This window comes from Tiliqua scincoides, chromosome 1, assembly GCF_035046505.1.
Source record: "Tiliqua scincoides isolate rTilSci1 chromosome 1, rTilSci1.hap2, whole genome shotgun sequence".
NCBI classification, from domain to species: domain Eukaryota; kingdom Metazoa; phylum Chordata; class Lepidosauria; order Squamata; family Scincidae; genus Tiliqua; species Tiliqua scincoides.
This window is the reverse complement of record NC_089821.1, coordinates 180,028,891-180,047,323: the sequence shown is the minus strand read 5'-3', so window position 1 is coordinate 180,047,323 and position 18,433 is coordinate 180,028,891. Positions and strand designations below refer to the sequence as shown.

The following is an 18,433-nucleotide window of genomic DNA, read 5'->3' as shown; positions in this document are numbered from 1 at the left end:
ATGCAGAGCGATTGCGCACTGCCTCCGCTAAAGTGGAAGTGGAGCGCGATTGCTCCACAACTACTTTCACTGCTGCGGGGAACCCTGCTGTAGGTCGTGAGCGGCACGATCCCCAGGATCCCCAGGATCGTGCCGCTGCCTCCTCGCTGCCTCCAGGCTGCCACCGCCCCTTAAGGGGGCAGGGGCCAGAGCCTGAAGGCTGGGGCGTTTGAAAAGCAACGCCCCAGTTTGAAAAGCCCTGATTTAATCTGATGGAAATTCAGTTTATTGCATCTGATAAGTCTTACTCCCCAGTAAGTATGCAGTAAATTGTACCCTTTGTACATTGCTATTTAGAAGGGCTCAGGTGCTGCTTGTTTGACGTAACTCCCAGAATTCTTTTCTTTCATTATGGTGATTATATGCGGACTTGTGAAAGACTATCCACATTTTTGCATTGAGCCTACCCCTATCTTTTTACATTATAAGTTACAACCAACAATCTTTAGCGTTTTAAATATTTGCAGGAATGTCCTAGGATCTGTCCTAGGACCAGTGCTTTTCAACCTCTTCATAAATGACCTGGAGACAGGGGTGAGCAGTGAGGTTGCAAAGTTTGCGGACGACACCAAACTTTTCCGAGTGGTGAAGACCAGAAATGATTGTGAGGAGCTCCAGAAGGATCTCTCCAGACTGGCAGAATGGGCAGCAAAATGGCAGATGCGCTTCAGTGTCAGTAAGTGTAAAGTCATGCACATTGGGGCAAAAAATCAAAACTTTACATATAGGCTGATGGGTTCTGAGCTGTCTGTGACAGCTTTTGGGGGCTTTCCTTCTACAGTGCCACCTCTTGTTAGCTCAGTACAGGCACTTGAGTGTGAGAAACAGTCCTTCAACTATCTGGTCCCTCCACTAAAAGAGACCATCATTAGTGGCCACTGCCATCCAGATGATAAAATGGAGGTGATGGAGATGCCCAATACACCCATCCATATTAAACAGCAACCTGCCTCTACTGCTTTGGAGGAAGCCATGGCACAACCATCTCAGCTTTCAACAGCAGATACTCAATCAAGCCAACAATCATTGATTCATCTTGTTTCTGATGGCATTCCAGCCGTAGCAGCAACAGGCAATGCTATAGAAGAGATTAATCCGCTGGACCATTTGGAAACTAAGTTAAGATCGTCGGAGACTATTACGGTCAAGCCTGGGCCACAACCACCTGTCACAAGTATGCAGAGGGGCTCAGAAATTCAATTTCCCTCAACTCCAGCAGACTGACTACTACCATATCGACTTCCTGGAGCCCACCAAGGCCAGTTGAAAATCCTATCCTGGAATATCGCTGGCTGGTCTGCAAAGCCACAGGAGAAAGTGCTAGAGGAAATCTTAAGGGATAGAGATGTTATACTGTTGCAGGAAACATGGGCTACCACACCCATTGAGTTTGAAGGATTCTCCGCAACATCACTCCCAGTACGGAAGAGCGCAGTAAAAGGTTGTCCTGCCGGCGGTCTTGCCATATTAGTGAAACCAGTCTTTAAGCATGCGCTACTGTTTATGGCTGATAGCTATTGTAAAATCCAGGCAATTAAGCTGAGGTTGCCACATCAAAGTTTTATGGTTATAAATGTGTACATGCCACCTGTAAATGATAAAGTGGCAACCGAAAAGCAATGGGCATATTTCAGTGGCATAATTAATGAACTGACTGGTAAATATCCTGCTCTTATACCAATAATCTCTGCAGATTTTAACTCTAGGGTGGGACACAACAATGATATTTTCCATCAACTTTTAGATCTGCCTATTGATATGACCTTACCAGAGTTCTGTCTCTTTGAAAGGCAGTCCAAAGATAGAACAATTAATGCTGACGGGCTTCTACTGGCTAAATTTTATATTATCAATGGCCTTACCTGGCTAAATGGCCTAAATTTATTGGGGGATAAAGGCGAATATACCCATATTTCAACTAGAGGTATGAGCATTATAGATTACATTCTGGTTCCTACTCATTTACTCTCACAGATAGTGAATTTTAGAGTGGGTTACCCACAGTCTAGTGATCACTTACCTTTAATATGTGATGTGGCCTACTCCTCAGATCGCCATCATAATTCCTACACACAGGTGGAAGAAAGCCACCTTGACACAATTAAAAGAATTAAATGGGATGCAGACACTAAAGAGTCCTTTTGCGCTTTGTTACAAACTGAGGACATGATTCAGCTATCCACTCTGAATCCAGACAACCAACTAGGGATTATGACCTTATTCGAGGTTTTAATATCAACTCTCCAGAACAAATTGGGCCGGATACTTCCACTCAAAGAGCAGAGGGCTGGAGAAAGAACATTACTAAGATAGAGCAGACTTGCTTGACACTGAAGATCGCTGTACGCTGTGCATATAACAAATTCTGAGAAACCGATAGCAGAACAAATTTACAACACTATTTTAAGTTGTCTGCCCAACTTAAGGAAGCTATCAAAGCCTCGTTACACCGCAATGCAACAGCGAGATGGTCACTTTTAATCAAATCTGTGAGATCTAAAAATGTCAAGAATTTCTGGCAAATTATATCAGGTTGTTTCTATAAAAACTCAACTGGCTTCACAGCAATCCCTGCCAAAATGTGGGAGGCACATTTCAAATCAATCTTTTTTGATTAATCTAAACCTATCTCCATCATTAACATGCCACTCCCGTCAGATATCCCAGAGTGGCCTGCAGTCTCTGTGGACGAAGTTCTTTTACTCATTAATCAGTTAAAACAGGGCAAAGCAGCGGGACCAGATTCAATTCCCCCAGATATTTATAAAGAAGCACCAGAGTGGTGGGCCCCAATAATTGCAGAACTATTCACTAGAATTGATAAATTTGGGGTACTTCCAGACACCTGGACTAGATCCATCTTGGTTCCCATCTTTAAAAAAGGTGATAAAAAACTCCCCTCCAGTTACAGACCAATCAGCCTTTTAGATCTAGCAGGGAAAATGTATGCCTCCCATCTACTGAAGAAACTCTTGGACTGGATTTCTGATCCTAACATCATAGGCCCAGAGCAAGCAGGCTTTAGGCCAAACAAGTCCACAATTGATCAGTGTGCGGTATTATCCCATCTAATCTCTAAACAAAGGATTCAAAATAAATCCCGACTTTATGTGGCCTTTTTAGATTTGAAGTCGGCCTTTGACTCCATAGATAGAGATAGACTTTGGGATAAACTTGGGAAGATGGGACTGGACAAAAGGCTATTAATATTAATTTGTGCCTTTCACTCAAACACTTCTTGTCAAGTGAAACTATCTCCAAGGGGTGGCCTCTCGGCCCCAATTCCAATCAACAAGGGGGTCAAACAGGGGTGCGTTCTTGCACCCACTTTGTTCAATCTCTTTATCAACGATTTGGCTCCCTTTTTAGCTAACTTCGATACGCATTCTCCCAAATTAGGTTCAGTGGAAAGTCCTTTACTTTTGTACGCGAATGATATGGCCTTGATATCCCGCACTAAAATAGGATTATGGAGACTGGTTAATGCCTGTATAGAATATTTTACCAACAACGCCCTGCTGTTAAACTATGATAAGTCCAAGATTGTGGTGTTTGGGCACTCTTGGAAACCGCAGTCTTGGCTTTTTAGTGGTAAATCAATACAACAAGTCAAGGAATTCCAGTATCTTGGTCTCCGGTTCCACTACCAGCACTCCTGGTCTTCCCATCACCTCACAGTAATTAACTCATCCAAATTAGTTGTCCAGGCTATAACCCGCTTTTTCTTTTCTTGGGGTAACTCATTTGTTCCAGCTGCTCTCCAAGCTTTTAATGCTAAAGTTACACCTCAAATTTTGTATGGCATTCCTATATGGATGCCCGCATTAAATGATTTGATTGAAAAGATCCATTCAAATTTTTTATACAAAATCTTAGGTGTTCCGCATTGCGTTCCCTATGCGGCACTCTGCCTGGAGAAAGGCCAATATAGGCTGGAGTTTCTAGCATGGTCCCATTTCTTAAAATACTGGGCCAAAGTGTGCTTCAGGGCTGATCAAAACCCTTTGTTAAAAGGGATACTGACTGACCCAATGTTATCTCCCTGCTTAGCTCTTTTCTATAAGAAAATCAGACAAATGGGTCTCGAGGCAGATCTACAAGGAGCTGCTACACCTGAGGTTTCTATTAGGCTCCTGATAACAAGATTAACTGATATAGAAAGGCAACAGATTTTGGGTGCAGCACAAAAAAAATGTTCACCCCTGAATTTCCACCTAAGTATAATACATTTGGTCAACAACCAAAGTATCTGACCTTCTTGGAGTGCCCCTTCGCAAGGAGGGCTTTTACATTAGCTCGCTGCAATGTGTTGTCTTCTAAAGACCTACTTGGCAGGTTTAGAAATGCCCCGAAGGAAGAACGAGTTTGTAACTGTGGCCTTAGAGAGGTAGACTCTCTTTTACACATTGTTTTGCACTGTGTTGGCAATCAAGTGCCTAGAGATCAGTACCTTCTCCCATTATTAAGAACTAAAAAAGGTCTTTCTGAGAATGTTTGCCTACAATTTTTGTTGGCGGGAGATTCTAAACTCGTGACCCTTCCAGTTGCGAAATTTTTACACCTGAGTAACTTGAAGAGGGCTAATCTATTGGTCCTAAGCAACCTGGAGTTACGCACAAGTAAATTGTTCTGTTTTAACCTTTATCTTTATTTGCTTTTTTAACATATATTTATATATTGGATTGTTTAGAGATATTATGTGTTAATTTTTATGCCTAATAAAGGTTTGATTGATTGATTGATTGATTGAGAGAGAGAGATCTTGGGGTGGTGGTGGACAGGTCGATGAAAGTGTCGACCCAATGTGCGGCGGCAGTGAAGAAGGCCAATTCTATGCTTGGGATCAGTAGGAAGGGTATTGAGAACAAAACAGCTAATATTATAATGCCGTTGTACAAATCGATGGTAAGGCCACACCTGGAGTATTGTGTCCAGTTCTGGTCACCGCATCTCAAAAAAGACATAGTGGAAATGGAAAAGGTGCAAAAGAGAGCGACTAAGATGATTACGGGACTGGGGCACCTTCCTTATGAGGAAAGGCCACGGCGTTTGGGCCTTTTCAGCCTAGAAAAGAGACACCTGAGGGGGGACATGATTGAGACCTACAAAATTATGCAGGGGATGGACAGAGTGGATAGGGAGATGCTCTTTACACTCTCACATAACACCAGAACCAGGGGGCATCCACTAAAATTGAGTGTTGGGAGAGTTAGAACAGACAAAAGAAAATATTTCTTTACTCAGCGTGTGGTTGGTCTGTGGAATTCCTTGCCACAGGATGTGGTGATGGCGACTGGCCTGGAAGCCTTTAAGAGGGGATTGGACAAGTTTCTGGAGGAAAAATCCATTACGGGGTACAAGCCATGATGTGTATGCGCAACCTCCTGATTTTAGAAATGGGTTATGTCAGAATGCCAGATGCAAGGGAGGGCACCAGGATGAGGTCTCTTGTTATCTGGTGTGCTCCCTGGGGCATTTGGTGGGCCGCTGTGAGATACAGGAAGCTGGACTAGATGGGCCTATGGCCTGAACCAGTGGGGCTGTTCTTATGATCTAATGCCAATTAGACTTCAGCAGTACACATCATTGCTTCTTGCAGCAAGGACTCTCAACTTTGCCTCTCCTTTCTATCATGCATACTGATTGGGGTGAAAGCACCAAACATGGGGATGGGTGGCTTCAGCCTCATGGGTCACACATTGTACAAGTTGCTATAAGAGTCTAGGGCTGCAATCCTAACCACACTTTCCTGAGAGTAAACCCCATTTAACAAAATTGGGCTGAGTAGACCTGGTTAGGATTGTGCTCTAGATCAACTTTGACGCAGTCTGTTTTGCCTCTTTGGAGAGAAAGAGAAAGGACTCTTTCTACCCAAGTTAACCTTATCAGATGTGAGCCTGATTTTCCTCCTTTTACTTAATGCAAGTGAACTTCTTTGATATAATGGGAAGTGCTTTCATGGCTGTGCAAGATGTTTAATTGCAGTCAAAATGTTTAATTTGAACATCTGATCTTGCTTTAAAAGATCAGAAGTAATTTATCCCAGCTCTGTGAAAGTTTTGGTTAATTATTCCCTTTAGCTAAAAATTCTCTAGAGGCTATCGAATAAGTTACCATTTCTGCAGGGTAATTAACCACTCCACCCTTCCTCTTACATTAATTATGATGTCACCAGCTAACCAAGTTTAATGATAAAAATGAATTAATTAACCATAAGCATAAGACTTAGAAGTTAGCAAGCAACTGCGGACTGATGAGGTTCATGGAAATGTGCAACAGTAATATGGGCTAGGCTGGGCTGCCTTCCACAGGAGGAAGAGACTGCAGCAAGCCTGGCCCTGCCTCTCGAAATGGGAGGGGCAACCCACTCAGTAAAGAATACCCTCCTTCCCCTTCCAGAGAAAATATAGAAAAAAAAAACCCCTAAGGAATCTTGGGACACTTTAAGGACTGAAAGGTTTATTTATGGGATAAACTTCTGTGGACTAAAGCTCACTTTGGTGCCACAGGACTGTCATTTGTTGCTGCATCAGACTAACAGCATTCTCTTGGGACACTGTTTACATGGTAAACAATACAGATTCATCTGCGTCTTGTGTCAGACCCTTTTGCAAGGCACAAAAGCACTGTCTTACAAATGATTTAAATGTTTATTCATATAACTTCCAACCTTCCTTTATCTAGACTTGTTTTCCTTTGGGAAGCCTTGAAGAATTACACTTTAAATTCAGACTGTGCTGGTAGGACAGTCTGCAGTGAGCTACAGAAATTAGCTTCTCTATATGACTGAGAATAAATGACAGAGAAATAAAGGTTACTTGCAATGTTAAGAACATATCCTGGTTTAGGAATGTACCTTTAAAAAAAAACACATTAAAGTGGAGCTGTTGCCATGGGTGGATGGGAAAATCTAGAACATCCATACACACTGAGGCATTCGTGACTTTTAATGGAACACATTAGCTCTGTACCAAATACCTAAGCATAAAGGGACACAGCTTGCTTTTTAAAACAAACACTCACATTACTGCTGCTTTGGATGAAGGAAGAGATCACCTTTTATCAAAGCTCCTCTTCAGCTTTGTACTGAAGTTATTCTCTCCCATCATCAAGTTATATGTCTGCCTTACTAACAGTGAAATCCTAGGCAGGTTTACTCAAAAATAAGTTCCACTGTGTTCCATGGGTTTACTCCCAGGATAGTGTGCACAGACTTGCACTATAAATCTATTCCTTTTATTATGGGTAAAACAGTTGACTAAGGCCCAAATCCTAACCAACTTTCCAGCACTGGCATAGTTGTGCCAATGGGATGTGTGCACTCATGGAGGCTTCCTCAAGATAAGGGAATATTTGTTCCCTTACCTAGGAGCTGCACTGCCCTTACGTTGAATCTGGAAAGTGGGTTAGAATTGTGCTCTAAGGCTTCACTCCTAAGAACTTTCCTGAGAGTAAGCCCCAATGAACAAGATGGGCATAGACATGCGTAGGATTGTGCTGTAGGTAAGTTTATATTCTTGTTTGCTTGAATTAGGTTGGCTATATGGTTTTAGGTATTTGCTTCAATGTAAACTGAGAGCAGGGGAATTCAAGTGCGCCTCTTTTGATACAGTAAAAAACAATTAAGACCATAGACCAATGGTTCCCAAACATTTTCAACTGGCAGCTCCCTTGACCTACTGGGCCATTGACTGCGGCTGCCCATTAGGGCTACAATTCTATACATTGTGTAGAGTGGTAGATTTTCTGTGAGGATTCCACAGTTCCCTTGGCCGGTTTCCGTGGCTTCCTGTGAAGCTTTCCTGGCTCACAGTTTGGGAATCACTGCCATAGACATTAAAAATAGAAATACCCAATTGTGGGACTGAATCTGTTTATTTGTTCTGTCCTTGCTGACTAGTATTTAATGTAATCCAAACTGCACCACTCATACGTGCCTTGCAGTAGGAAGTGTGAACCCAGTTTCAAATTCCTGCCCAGACACAAAAGCTTACTGAGTGGCCTTGAGCAAGTCTCTCTCTCTCTCTTTCTCTCTCTCAGTCTAAACTACCTCACAAAGTAGAGTGAGGACAAAAGAAGGGGTCCTTGGACACTACCTTAAGCTACTTGGAAGAAGGGCAGGATTTTAAAAAAAATTAATTCAGAAACTGCAATTAGGAAACAGACTATACCTTAAGTCAGGGCTTTTCAAACTGGGGCGTTGCCCTGGCCTCTGCCCCCTTAAGGGGCAGGGGCAGCCTGGAGGCAGGGAGGAGGATCTTGCAGCTCAGGGGGCTTGGGTGCACTTACCCAAGCCTCCTGCATACTCCCTGGGGTGTGGGGAGCCCGGTGTGAACCTTTGGCAGTGAAAGTGAAAGCGGAGCGACTGCGCTCCAGTTCCGCTTTAGCGGAAGTGGGGTGCGATCGCTCCACTTTTACATTCACTGCTGCGGGGAGCCCTGCCAAACATTCACATTGGGCTCCCTGCACTCTGGGGAGGCTGCAGGAGGCTTGGGTGCACTTATAGCCCCTGCAGCCCCCTGAGCAGCGCGATCCTGGGGATCGTGCTGCTGCCTTCCACTGTCCCTGCTGCCTCTCCCCCGCAAGCACTTACAGTGGCTCAAACTCTCCATGAGAGTTTGAAAACCACTGCCTTAAGCTGTGAAGATAATGAAAAAGGTCCTTCTGATACCTGTATCTCTTGATTTGCCATTGACAACCTTGTTCCCAGTAGCCTGCCTCCACAATCGCCAGTTAGCAACCTGAGTGCTTGCTCACTTGTTCCCTAACCCAGACCCATCACACTTTTTTCTGTGGGAAAGCTGGTTTTCATTTATGCATTTTTGAAATACAGTGATGTCTGCAGATTCTGGACCCGCAGATGAAACCACTGAATATCTCTCAGACTCAATCAGAGCCTTGTTCTGATCATGTCTGGGAGGCTTTCTGAGGCTTGTAGAGGCCATGTGCTACTGTGCATGGCCTCTGCTAGTCCCAGAAAGCCACCTGGAGCAGTTTAAAGGCAAGTTCCAGTTTTTGCCAAAAACCAAAAGTTGCCTTTAAATTCCTTCAGATGGTATTCTAAGGCTTGCAAAAGCCGTGGGCGGCCTCTGCAAGCCTCAGAATGCCTCCAGACGCGACCGGAACAAAGCTCTGGCCACACCTGGTGTCCCTGTGGGTCAGAATGTATGAATTCCATTATCCACAGGTTTCGGTGGTGTCTAGGAACGGATCCAGTAGTAGTTTGGTGTAGTGGTTTGGGAAGTGGACTTAGACCTGGAAGATCCAGTTCAAATCTGATTAAACATGCACAGGATTTGGATGCAATCCTGCAGAGATGCCACTGACATACCACAGTGTGCAGAACTGCATCTGGGGCCATTGCTTGTTTCACTGCTGCAAAGAACTGGTGCTCAGTTCAGCAGATTTCTGAAAGCAGCAAACATTAAAACTGGCATATTTAATAGACCTATTGTAATGCCAACATGGTTTTAATAGTGCTTAAAAAACATCATACCAGGGACTTTACTACATTCTCTACAAACAACATTTTTCTTTTTAAAAACTGCTTAAATAAAGGATTTTAGTGGACAACCAACCATTAGTCTTAATTGGGAGGCTTTTACAAGTCCCTTGAGCTAAAGAATAAGCTTCAGATGAATCTGATATAGCAAACTGTGCCTATAAAATGCTTTTAAACACTGAGTAGTTCTATATAAAAATTTAACTAGTAAGTTTATATACCTAACACACACACACACACACACACACACACACACACACACACACACACACACACACCCCTTACACATTGTCACACATTTGAGCAAAAAGGAGGGCATAGTTAGTCAGATCAGCAGTGTAGTGTTCAGGAAGGCACACCTGTAGAGGCAGGTTTGGTTCATAATTGTGGTAAAACGGGATGCGTCCAGAGAACCCCAGACTGCTTCAACCTGGCACAGCAATGTCAACCTTTTCTCACTAATGCAGATTGATGAAATCACTACAGGTCAGTTACAGTTCTCATGGGGAACTCACCTTCTTATGTTAGCTAACTGGCAAACTATGAGAAATGTGGCATGTAGATTTCTGCTATACCCCTGCCACTGACAGCAACTGGCACTGCAATGGAGATCCGGTGGTGAATCACAGAGTAAGGCATTGTCCTCAGTAGATAAGCTGTATGTCGGAAAGAAAATGGCCGTAACTCACTGGTAGAGCACATTCCTTGCATTCGAAAGTCCCAGGTTCAATCCCCTACAGTTCCACGTAGGAAAGAAAAATTCCTGGCTGAAATCCTGGAAAGCTACTGCCAGTCAGCATTTACGATACAGAGTGAAATGGATCAGCCAGTATAAGGGAGCTTTCTCTTTTCATGCCTGCATTGTTGTAGAAAGTTTCTACTCAATGGCTGTTTTGTAGACTAAATAATAGACACAACGCTGTGGCTGCACCATTTGATTTATTTCCAAGAAGGGGCAAACTCACTCTCGATCCTCAGCTGCAACGTGGTGTAGATCCTTGGAAACTGCGAATATTCTGCAAGTATCCTGTAATTTAATAACTACTGAGAATTAGTCAGAGATGTGGTTTGCATTGAAAGGGGAACCTTTATATGAACAGATTATCTTTATATGGAAAGGGTTGATTATTATCACATAATTCTGAGAAAGAGAGTATCATTTTTTTAAAAATCACTTTGAAATCATCCAGTGCACTTTTTCTTGTGTCCATCAGCTTGACAGATCATGCTTCAAAGAACAATTTTTAAATCTTGTAATTATGTTAGTGGACGAATGGCTCTCTAATTATATTCATTTAGATGGCAATTACTCAGTATTAATTATTTTGGTATTAAGAGCAACTTAAATACATTATTCAATTACCTGTATAAATAATAATAATACAGGTATTTCTATACCGCCTTTCTTGGTTCTCAGAGGTCTGGAGGGCAGGAGGTCTGGTCTAGAGGGTTGAGCCTCCATTTCCCTGAAGATAACATCCAAAGGTCGCCAGTTCAAGGCCACCGGCACCGTGCGACCTTGAAGCAGCTGACAAGCTGAGCCGAGTTATTCCATCTGCTCTGAGCGTCGGAGGATGGAGGCCAGAATGTGAAACCAGATCAGAGTGAAACATCTGGACTGTTGTGGTTCTTGAAAGATAGAACCTTCTTTCAACAGTAAAAATCCCTACGGGGATTTAATCAGCCTGCCTATGTAAACCACCTTGAATAAAGTCTGAGGAGAAATCTGACTTTCCAGCTGTCAGATTTATAGACCGAGAAAGGTGGTATATAAATACCTGTACTACTACTACTATTATTATTATTATTATTATTATTATTAAATGAAAACAACAACTCTTTTTAATGCATAAAAAGTAAATACCTTTAACATTAAGCTATATAATAATAATGAAACAAGTTTTTTCTAATGACTAATGCCCAATTATCCTTCAAAAATAAAAGGATTACCTTTTGCAATACTGACAATTAATTAGGGAATTAATTGAGATCTGACTGGCATGTCCAGTGCTTCCAGATAGTATTTCAGTGCATTAAAGACCAATAAAAAGTTGCCGCTGAAAATCATGAACTGTGTGATATTAAAGAACTATGGAAAGGTTTTATTCCATTTTTACACCTCTAGTAACATAACACATGCTGACATTAATTTTGCACTCCATGTTGAGTTACGTGTGCTTCCTCTATGCATGGAAGAAGCTCCAATTGTACAAGTGGATGGGGCGATTTTCTCTGATCTCCCTTTGCAGTCTCTGAAAATGTATTATTCAGAGTCCATCAGCCCTTGAGAGTATATATTTAGGGGGAGGAGTGTAGGAGACTACAGAAGAGATGGGGAGATAATCACCTCTTCGCCCTCTTGCAGAAATGGATTTCTTCTGACTAGAAGAAGCAACTTAGGATACAATCCTTCATTACAATAGTCTATCACAATTATATACTTGTGTAGGAACAATTATATACTTGTGTAGGAACCTTGTGTAGGAACCTACACATACCTAAGGAAGACAATATAGATAACAAGATATAAATATTTATAGGATCTGGTTCAATTATGCTTATGTCTGTAACAGAAGTGCTACAATTCAGTGGCTCCAACGTATACATAAGAATTTGTCCTTCTACATCAAGGGAAACCAGAATGTATAATCGGAAATCCATGTACACATAGAAAGCATTTTTTAAATAGTAATGAAAACAGCTACATATGCAAAACACTTAAAAACATGTGTGGTATAAATAAAGCATAAAATTAGGCAAAATTGGTATATTTTCAAAATGATATTGCAATTCTTGGCCAACCAGTGGCACCTGACATGGTACACAACACAAACAGTATAAATCAGAATAAAGCAATTTAAAAACCAACAATTGAATATAAAATGCAATTCACAAACAATTTACAAAAAAAGAAGAAAAACAAAATGGGGGGGGGGTACAGAGCAGCCACCACCACCTGCAAGTACGTAGTGAGTGGGGGGAAAACTGGGCAGGGATGGGGAAAGATCAGGGCATGGAGGATCCAGCAGCAACGGTGTACTCTGGATCCTATCCTCTACTTTTCAAGGCTCCCCACCTTCCAAGGCTCCTTGAATTTGTGCTAGCTAATGAGCTGGTGCAGGTACGAGGAGACCCGTTGGTGGATGAGGGGCTTATGGAAGGATAAGGAAAAATTATTACCCTTTCCCATCCAAATCTCCCCAACCCCCCAACCCCCCACTGGATACAGCACATGTGTTTTTGGCATGGCTGCATTAGTGGGGAGGGTAGGAACTGATCTATAAGGTAAATAATGTGGTCCAACTGCCAAATCCTATAATGTTCAGCAGTGACAAAAATGGAGGTTATTTATGAAATTAATGCATAGTACTTTCCAGTACACAATAGTTTGCTACTATTGAGGCCTCTTTCCAGAAAAACTGGGCATTTCACTGAGAGGAAAAAACTACCCCTCTCCAGCCCTGCTCCAAAACGACTCCTCACAGAAATAAAGACATGCTTAAATGGTTTGCTGAGTCAAAATCCTGCTCAAAACCGTTTCACAATTAAACTCTTAAGTTTGTGTCCCACATTGCACTACATTTTAACCAGGCTAACTTTGGTCACTAGTTTGCATCTGTGCTGCATTCAAAAGAGTACCAAGGCGCCACAGATAAATACAGAACAAGGGAAAGTCATTGGAGAGGTGAAAAATAGCCTGATCGAGGTTCTGCAGAAACTTTTTTCTCTCTTCTTCATCACAGCCTGAACTGGCAGCGTTTTCCTGCACTGTCCCTAGATTGAGAAGCTGTTCCAAAACACTGCACAGGAAGAAAATATTTTCATATCGTACAGCATGCGTGGCTTGAACCTAGAAAGGAAAAAAAAAATCGCACACACAGAAAAAGGAGCAACATCAGCATAAAAATACTGTTGCTTTAAGCAGCTCAGAAGACAGTTGGAAAACTAGGGCTGCAATCCTATCCACACTTCCTGGGGAGTGAAGCCCAATGAATGTAATAAGGGTGCCTGGAGTTCATTAGTCTCTCCTAGGAGGTTTCTTTTGCTCCCATCTCTCCCCGTCCCCAGCCCCTGCCACCGCCTGGTCTCTTAGCCTGAGACGGTGGCAGTGGATATAAATTATCAAGGTTTTTTTTTTCTTGTCCAGCTGCTGGCCCAAGTAAAGGGAAAGTGGGGAGCAGGAAGGGCTATGTACTAAGCCCCTTGGTCAGTTGGCCTTCTCCTAGAACTCACTCCCTGTTTCCCTGACTCTCTCTTCTGTAAAAAATGCCTCCAAGTATAAAACTAAAACAGCAGGCAGAAGACTAGGTTAAACATTTCTTCCTGATGTGCTATGTGTCTACTTTGAAAGAAGTTTTTCTTAAGAGCGTTTAAAAATGGTAACTCCCACACACAGTTTAAAATAGAACTGTCTTTAATTATTATTACATTATTAGATTCTAATACACTGAATCACTCCATACTTGGGTTTCCACACTCTTTTATAACTACACACACAATCTGGACAAGCAAAATATCCACCAGAGTAGTTCTTGCTGTTGGCACAGAGGAGTTGAGTACGTAGAAGGCACCGCCGCTCCAGAGACCCAAGGTCAGGCAGATACTCCCAGAAAATAACGAGGCACAGACACAGCAGTGCTCCACCACCAGATGTCCTTTTACTGAAGTTATGTACAGTATGTACAGTGCTGAGGTAGCACAGCAAAGCAAGACAGCAAAGATAGAACTTTCCACAAACTCCAATCACCAACTCCACTGACGCAGCTTCCCGCAGACACTCCACATAAGATCTCCCACACAGCAGCATGTACAGGCTCAAATATATACCGGCACTAGCCAATGGAAGGCGGGTTATGATCTGGTGACAGTATGACACATTGTCTTGTGACTTGGTATTGATGGTATTGCAACATCCCTGCTATGCCCTGTTGCATCAGCCAGTCCCATGATGCAACAGTGCTACACTGCATGTATTCAGGCCAAGACATCAGGGCCTGGCCTTGCCCTATCCAGCCTGCAAATTCACATAGGCCTGAGGCATATATCACAACATGGACACTTGAACACCATGTGATCAGGACTATTACTTTTTTTATCATTCTTAATCTCTTGGTCAAGGGATCAAGGTCAATATCAAGGGAACATATGCAAGTCTTCAAATACATTCACTTCTACTCTAATGGTGCATACAGGATACTTTTCACTCTTCTAATTTCTAGGCACGTATAAGAAACAAGATTACTCTGGCATAATACAATCACCAAATTAAATGTATATCAGAACAGCTTATCATGAGTAAATGTAAAACTATCACTGAAACACCAGAACAAAAAAAAAATTGCCATGAGGTAAATTGGTATCTCAGTGTAACCAGGAAGGTCTGACTTTGTGAAGAAAAAGTTTAATCTTAAACGTGATAAAGTACAAATATCTATCATATTTCAAAGCAAAAGGGGACTTTCAGGCCTGAAGGGAGCTCATTCATTTTAATTTATTTTATTTTTATTTTGTGACATCAATATAAATGCCTTCACTCCAGGGAAATTGCTTTTACTTGGATCTCCCCCCCCCCTTCAAACCACCAAGCAAGAATCTTGCCAAATAAACAGAGTGAGTATTGCTTGTTGTGTTTGCTCATTGATTATGAACACTTCATTTCCACTTTCAGAGCTACTTGATTTGTTATCTCATAAAAGAACAGGTTTAGACCTACTCTCCATAGGATTTAGAGAAAGGATTAAATAAGGAAAAAAATATCTAGTAAATCTCTCACACAGCTTCCCAGTCACACTTCAAACACTGTTTGTCAGAACACAGATTAGAAAATAATATTTGCCGGAGCAGCCCAAACAACTGCAAACAAAAATGGAAGCACAGATTCAAAAGAATGGAGTAACACCACTTAACTTACAGTGGTGACCTTTCAAGGCTTTCCACCTTAAGTGCTGGTGAAAACAATATAGTCATCAGATGGCGACAGCTCCAAATCACCCCATGTAGCAGCAGCCTAATGGCAAGCTCTCCCCATGAAGACTGGGTATTTTAGTTCAAGCCACAATACACCTTCTATAGCCATTTGTGAAGGCAGATAGAAAAGTGTCCTTATGACCTGCTCCACATGAATGGATCACTTCTTGGTGACAGATGCCACAGGTGCAGTTTAAAGCGGCTCACTTTTGGCGGCCATAATATGCGCACCTATCCTGAGGAAGAGCAAAGGCAAAGAAAAGGGCAGAGAGAGAAAACAGATGTTTGCAACTGATGAATCTATGTTGCATCAATCTCATGAAATTGAATTTTGCCAAGTTTCTTCAAGGACCCTGGCATGGCAGTTGAAAAGATGGAATAACTAGTTGAGAACTATGAATGCTTTTTGGATGTTGTGTACAGGTGGGACCTTGGTATCTGTTGGGGTTCTGTTCTGGAACCCCTCCCCCCACAGATACCGAAATCCACAGAAACCAGGGGTTCAAGTGTAAATGCCCCCAAAACAAAAAGGCATGAAAATTGCCAAGGTTTCTACCTCGTCCCTGCCAGACCGTGCTGTTTCCGAGGATAAGGAGCTTTTTTTTTTTAGTGCTGAAAGAGCCACTTGTAGTGCCACTACAGAGTGCATCATGGTCTGTGTATTCAAATACCAGCATATGTCCTTTCTGTTTTTTTTCTCTAGGTGACCTTGGTAGCATGTTTGATATGGCATTGGATGTCGATGGACAAGAAGCACAATCGTGCAAGGAGAGAAAAATAATCATGTCTTGAAAAGTTGTTGTAATGGAAGATCAGAAACTCATCAGGTGGATGATGTGGTGTTGACAGCAATTCCATGTTTTGACAGCTGTTTGACAGCTCTGGGAAGGGCAAGGCTGGCTCCACAGCTGTAATCAATCAAGGCCAAAGACTCTGATGGACACCTGAGCTGCATTTGACCTTGATGGGACTTTGAATGGACATGGACTGAAGAGATGGCTCACCTGAGCCTAATTTGGACTTAATGGGGCATAAAAGGCAGCTTCAGAAGGAGCAAAGCTACCTGACCCAGAGGAAACCTGCCCCCAGACCTACAGGACAGACACACGGGAGTAGGGGACTACCAGGACTCTGCTGGAGGACACAGAAGAGAGGACTGCCAGGACCCTGCTGGAGGAGACACTCTGCTGGAGAGGACTGAACTGGGAAGACTGGACTGTGCTTTGGAGACTGGATTGGAATTGGACTTGGACTGGAGGCTTCAGACCTTTACCCACTGAGTTAAGTGGAGTTTGGGGTTGGGAAACCTCTGGACAATAATAATAATATTAATACAGGTATTTATATACTGCCTTTCTTGGTCATCAGATTTCTCCTCAGACTTTAATTCAAGGTGGTTTACATAGGCAGGCTATACTAAATCCCAATAGGGATTTTTACAATTGAAGAAGCTTCTGTCTTTTAAGAACCACAACATTTCAGATGGATCTTTTATGATCTGGTATCACAGGACAACAGGACTTGCAGGGAGTGTATGTGTTTGTAGCAATAAATTCTTGTTAATTGCTCAACTGATAAGGAGTTCTGTTCATTTCTTTGCACATCACAGCTGTTGTTCTTGGAAAAGGAGGGTGTTAATTAGCCAAAAAGTGGACATTAGAAGGGAGTTGGAATATTTGGACGGGACAGTTGTAAAACACTGAACATTCATTTTATGGTAACAATAGTCTATGATGCTATATTATCTCCTATGTCAGTGGTTCTCAAATATTTTAACACCAGGACCCACTTTTAAAAATGAAACTCTGAGGACTTGCCTTGCTTTATGAGACTTTAAAAAAGTGATCTTAACTTATGAGACATTAAAAAAGTGAAATAACAAAATATTTATTTACTTACAAACAATATTTTATTTCTTTATTTAAAAAAATGTGATCCATTTCTATAAATGAGGCAGCCCAAATGAATAGACTCAAGGTTGGAGAGGCTTAGAGAGCAATCCTGAGTTACACTGGGCCGACTTAAGTCCCTTGCGCCAGCCTAGGAGGGTCACAAACATGCCATAAGGCATGTTTGTGCCTCCTCGTGAGTTAGCGAGGCTGGCACGCGAAGGCGTGCCAGCTTGCAGGGGCTGGAATAAGCCTCTGTGCTGACAAAGGCATTGGCTGAACTTGGCCGATGCAAGACTCTGGGTTGGGCGGGGAGGAGATGGGAGGGAGGCGTTCTGGGGCGGGAGGAGGGTGGGTGGTGGGGAGCCCTGGGACGGGCGGGCAGGGAGTGAGAGGCGGGGCTGGAATCCAGCAGTTATGAAGTGGCATGAGTCCAAGGAGATCCATAGGTGCAAGGGTGGCTTACCTGGAGGTAAGGGGAAAAGTTTCCCCTTACCTCTGGCTGAGCCGCTTTGTGTACCTATCCTGTGCTGGATACAGCGCAAGCCTCTTGGCTTGCCTGTTCCAGCACAGGATAGGATTGCGCTCTTAGTTATGTAACCCAGCCTTCACATGCCCCTACTACCTGTTCTTGACAGACTTAGAAAAAAACACCCCAGAAAAACAATGCTCATTTATCTCACTACATTTACACAAGCTTGCAAATTGCAGGACCTCAGCTATTTGCAGGGCAATTGGTAGCTGAGTTTTGAATAGCCTCAGGGCTTGAGGCAATTAGGGCACAATCCTAACCAGGTCTATTCAGAAGTAAGTCCTATTTTGTTCAGTGGGGCTTATTCTCAGGAAAGTATGGTTAGGATTGCAGCCTTAGGGCACAGTCCTAACCCCTTATGTCAGTGCTGAAAAGCACTGATATAAGGGCAATGCAGCTCCAAGGTAAGGGAACAAACATTCCCTTACTTTGAGGAGGCCTCCATGAGTGACACCCAACTGCAGGATGCAGCACATGTCCCACTGGCACCGCTATGCCAGTGCT

At 42.7% G+C, this 18,433-nt stretch overlaps 1 protein-coding gene across 1 annotated transcript in view; it reads right to left on the bottom strand.

Annotated features, from left to right (window-relative positions):
- Positions 1-13,133: 13,133 nt before the first annotated feature.
- MEI4 (meiotic double-stranded break formation protein 4) overlaps positions 13,134-18,433 on the bottom strand; it is a 173,403-nt gene continuing 168,103 nt past the window's right edge. Inside the window, exon 5 of the mRNA XM_066622710.1 lies at positions 13,134-13,391. Within this exon, the coding sequence (XP_066478807.1) occupies positions 13,134-13,391 (258 nt within the window). The remainder of the gene's footprint in view (positions 13,392-18,433) is intronic.